Source organism: Nymphaea colorata, chromosome 11, assembly GCF_008831285.2.
Source record: "Nymphaea colorata isolate Beijing-Zhang1983 chromosome 11, ASM883128v2, whole genome shotgun sequence".
In the NCBI taxonomy this organism is placed as follows: Eukaryota; Viridiplantae; Streptophyta; class Magnoliopsida; order Nymphaeales; family Nymphaeaceae; genus Nymphaea; species Nymphaea colorata.
In genome coordinates, this window is record NC_045148.1 from 5191859 (window position 1) to 5196167 (window position 4309).

Here is a 4309-nt window from a genome sequence, read left to right on the forward strand (position 1 = left end):
TTCCAATGTTTGTAGGTACTTTACGTTTTATACTTAAAATTTGACAATAATGTTATGCAAGCTTGTTTATATCAATGTTTTCATGTCTCATATATCCACAATAAGAGAAGTTTGATTTTCTTAGCGAACATAAGGTGGTCATGATAAAGTGCACATTGCAAAAATACTCATACGTCTTCAAACAAGGTATATTGAAGCCCGTCATGGAGGTGTATTCTATTCATTTGTGGATTACTCACTAGGTCCTTGGGACTCATGATATTTTTGTTACATTCTTCAGTTGAACGTGGTAGGAGTCCGACCTGCATGCCCGAGCACACAAGTGATGCTTGGGAGGTTCTCTCCAAACACTCACGAGGGTTTCAACGAGTTGCCCCTTACAACACTCATCTCTACGCCACCATGACCATGATTTACAGATGCATTGGAGAAAACTCGACCCTTCAAGTTTTAAAAATTGAAAATTAAAGAAGGATAAACTGTAAAATGTAGAGACACTTACCATGAACATAGTTCTCAAACATGGAGGTGTTGGGGGGACAAGAAAACAGATGCTACATCTTCTAGAAGAGTTAAAATAAAAAACTCAAACTCTTAACCATGATTTGCATTAAGCTCCATCAGCTATCAAAATTTCCCAAGCTACAGGAAGACATGGACAGTTCAAATTATTGATTGCTGCATACTACATGCTCTAATTCCTTCCATAATAGCATTACTCATCCCCTAAGAGGAGGAGTTAGGAAGCAAAAGGAACTAGGCAGGAGAATGTGGCTTCTTTTGCAGAACAAAGAATGCAGTTGGCGGAGGTGAAGGTATGGAAGGAATTAGAGCAGAGAAGTGTTGGTACACTTTATTCGGGAACCTTTGGAGAAGCCCATCCAAGATGTTGCTGCCAAAATGGTCGCTCAACATTTTCTCACAAGCTGCCCTCGAGCTAATGCTTATGCTTTGTGCTAGCTGTGCGAGATCAGACTCAGTCCCATCATCCCCTCCCCCTTTCAATCCCCACCCTTGATTCACATGTTCTGCCACATGGACGGTAAAGCACCCGTTCATCTCTACCACTTCTTTGAACTCTTCGATGCTTGGAGCAAACAATGGAATTTGGAATGAATCCAGCTCCTCTTCCTTCACTTTACTCTTCAAATCAAATTACAAAGCCACAAGTTCATCTCATAACCAGTCATCAAAGCAAGGAGAACAAGGAACATACATTTTAGTGCATTAATTAGCACTTTCATTCGTGGCTACTGTCTTTTTTCTAATTAAAAAAATGACTAAAACAAGAATATTTTCATATTTTTTTATTATTTTAATATTTTTACTGGTACAGTGGTCTTGAGAATTTGAGGCAAAAGTTGGTGGCATTTTTATTGAATTTCAAAAGTTGAACGTCTATTTGTTATTGGATCTTTTGTTGAGAGCCTGCCTACTTTTAATTTTTCCTAAAAAGGTAGGCTGCTTCATCTCATTACCGTTTTCTGGTATAACACAACTGAACCAATCATTCATCAAAATGGTGCACGTAAATTGGTTGGCATTTGTGAATCCTTTTCTTTGAGATTTCAAGATTTCTGTTCTTTTTTGTAAAAAGGAATTATACAAGAATCACATGAAACTATGGTTCTATAACTAGTTACTTGTTCTTATAACTATTAGGTGCATCTCGACATCATATTTACTTGATTTTGACAATGTCACACTAACAACATGAGACGCTGACCACACATCGATCTGTTGAGCAAAATAACTTGGGTGATTTGCTCTCGACTCATTTCACGCTATACGATTATAAGGCCTCGAGATTCAATTGTTAGTTCTCTAGTTTTGAATTTAATTTTCTACTTTGTGCCAAATACTCGAGCTTCATAATGAAATGAAACAGCTAGACACAGCCCCGCATGGCTTTTTTGGGCATCAAAAAGGAAATGAAAAAGAAACTTCTCTTAAAACCCCAAGAGGTTATATCTCACTAGGTGGCAAAGTAGTCCACTTTCTCAAGGGGCTTCTACTCAAATCTTGAAGTAGTCATTGTCACATCCACTTCCCAATGCACTCTTCCTCTGAACCGTAATAGGTCTTGAAGCATGCTGTGTGAACATTGAGGGTGGAGGGCACAAGAGGGCAGTGAAATGAACCACTCACCCTAAATAAAGGGAAAATAAAAAGAAAGAGCTTTCTTGATGTTAGCTAAAACATAGGATTAACTATGACCATGGCCTTAGGACTTACCTCCATAACAAATTCTCGAAGAACAGGCTCAACAAAGCTGATCACGATATCATAGCGAGCGGCATCGGGTGCCATGCATTTAGGGCGACACAAGAACTGAAGAATCAGCAGTCCTCCGGTCACTAGTTCCTCTGCCCTTCCACTTAGAAATGCCATCATGTCCAACCTGAACTGTGCAATATAAGCATTTAGAACGTCTGGCCCACCACCATAATATAGTATCCTCCCCTTGTTGGCTACACCATTGGGAGACTCGGATAGCCAATGCAGTGAGACTGAAGAATTAAAGCAATGAATTGATGCTCGGGGAAACAAACGCGAATAAAACGATCCAGGCACTGCTGCCACACAGTATGTTCAGTCGAAAGGGATGGAATTGATGAGCAATTTAAAATCATTCCCGAATTAGTCATTGAAGAACCCCTGGAATTCCACTCCATCCACTTGATGACGGCCTGTTAGTTTTTTGAGTTTCAGCAAGATTGCGTCAACAATAGTTTGCATGGTATAGAATGTGTTGGGTCCAACTGAGCAGCCGAGGTCTGCAATTTGAATTGTGCCCCCACGATCTGGGACATCAAACTTGTCAACAATTGCTTCACGTACCATATCTTTGACAGCCAAAAAGCTGCTTTTCTGCAAGTTGTATGTGAAATTTCAAGCAATATTAATTCTAACACATTTTGAACATGATAAATAGTTAATCAGTCCACAAAGAGTTATTAACTGAATGCAACTTAGACAAAGGGAACTGAACGTCACACATGTGAATGTAGAGTAATGAAATAGTTTACCTCATATTTGGTCATCAATCTTCCCTGAAATATATGCAAAAGATGGCCTTCCTTGGCATGACTGCACGCACACACACACACACACACACATACACACATACATATATATATATACATTTATGTATATTTATATTAGTAGATCTGCATCATTGAAAGTCCCTTGTTCTTTTTTGCTTTCGAGTCTTTAGTGATGTTTTGCACTTACGTGTTAGTGAAGGTCCTTACTTTAGTGACATCCTTAATAGAATGCCTCAAAAAAAAATTTTTTTAAGTGATGCCCTTAGGAAATGCCAATTAAAGTCCGAAATCTTGAGTGATGTCTTCTCAATTAAAATCAGTACAAGTCCACTTTCTGGTGCATCTCTAGTGACATTTCCTCAACGAATGTCAATAAAGGTCCCCATGACAAGCAGTGGCTAATCGGGAAACCAGCTACATAGTGCCCGCAATCTACTCTAGCCCATGTTGATTGTCACAAAAAAAAAGTGTGTTTCAGTTTGCTTGGACATTTTGCTATTGAGCTCAATATAGTAACCTTTTTCTTTTTGTTGATCATACTCTAAGTCCGGTCAGTAACTTGAATGGTTTTATTGAACATGAGATGCTGATAGAATTTGTGTGTGTCATTGCCACACAACAATATGATTGTGTCTAATACTATATTGAACACATGCTCAAAAGACTAAAGAATATAAGTTGAAGTTAATATCCATTTCCAATATTGAAAAACCAGATATTATGGAAAACGTGGCTTCTCAATTTCAAGCTGGTGCTAGTTGAACCTGCAAAGCTAATAGTAGACACATGCTTTCAGGTTTCTATATGTCAGTTTTTAAATGGAAGACTGCACTCTAAACCGCTTTTAGTGATTGGGAATCCCATTTTCTCTTCCTTGTGCTTCAATTATATGTTCTCTAAGTGGTAACCAGAAGTTTATTTTTCATCATTCTGACAAACATATGTTAGATAATATAGATTTTGTTATATGCCATATAATATAGATTTTGTTTTGGATACATGTGCGAAGAAACTACAGCTACATGAAGGTAATCATTCATTCTACATAGCTTCCACAAAAACTTTATTTTTTGCATGCTAACTCTTTCTTTTTCTCTTTCACTTCTTTTTCTCTTTTCTACTAACTGGAAGTCTTGCTTGTTACTTTCAGCCAATCCCAAGCCTTTACTGACAGAGCCTTCTTTTCTCACTATGTAATTCTAGGTTTACATTAAATGCAGTCACTTTTTGCAAATTTTTGCCAACATACCTATAAACTATAT

General features: G+C 37.9%; 1 protein-coding gene across 1 annotated transcript; it reads right to left on the bottom strand.

Annotated features, from left to right (window-relative positions):
• Positions 1-756: 756 nt before the first annotated feature.
• Positions 757-2583, bottom strand: LOC116264309 (loganic acid O-methyltransferase-like; the record flags this gene model as incomplete). The annotated part of the gene is made up of 2 exons (XM_031644448.1): positions 757-1155; positions 2236-2583. Coding segments are annotated over 2 exons (747 nt in total), but the record flags the coding sequence as incomplete, so codon positions are not given.
• Positions 2584-4309: the final 1726 nt, after the last annotated feature.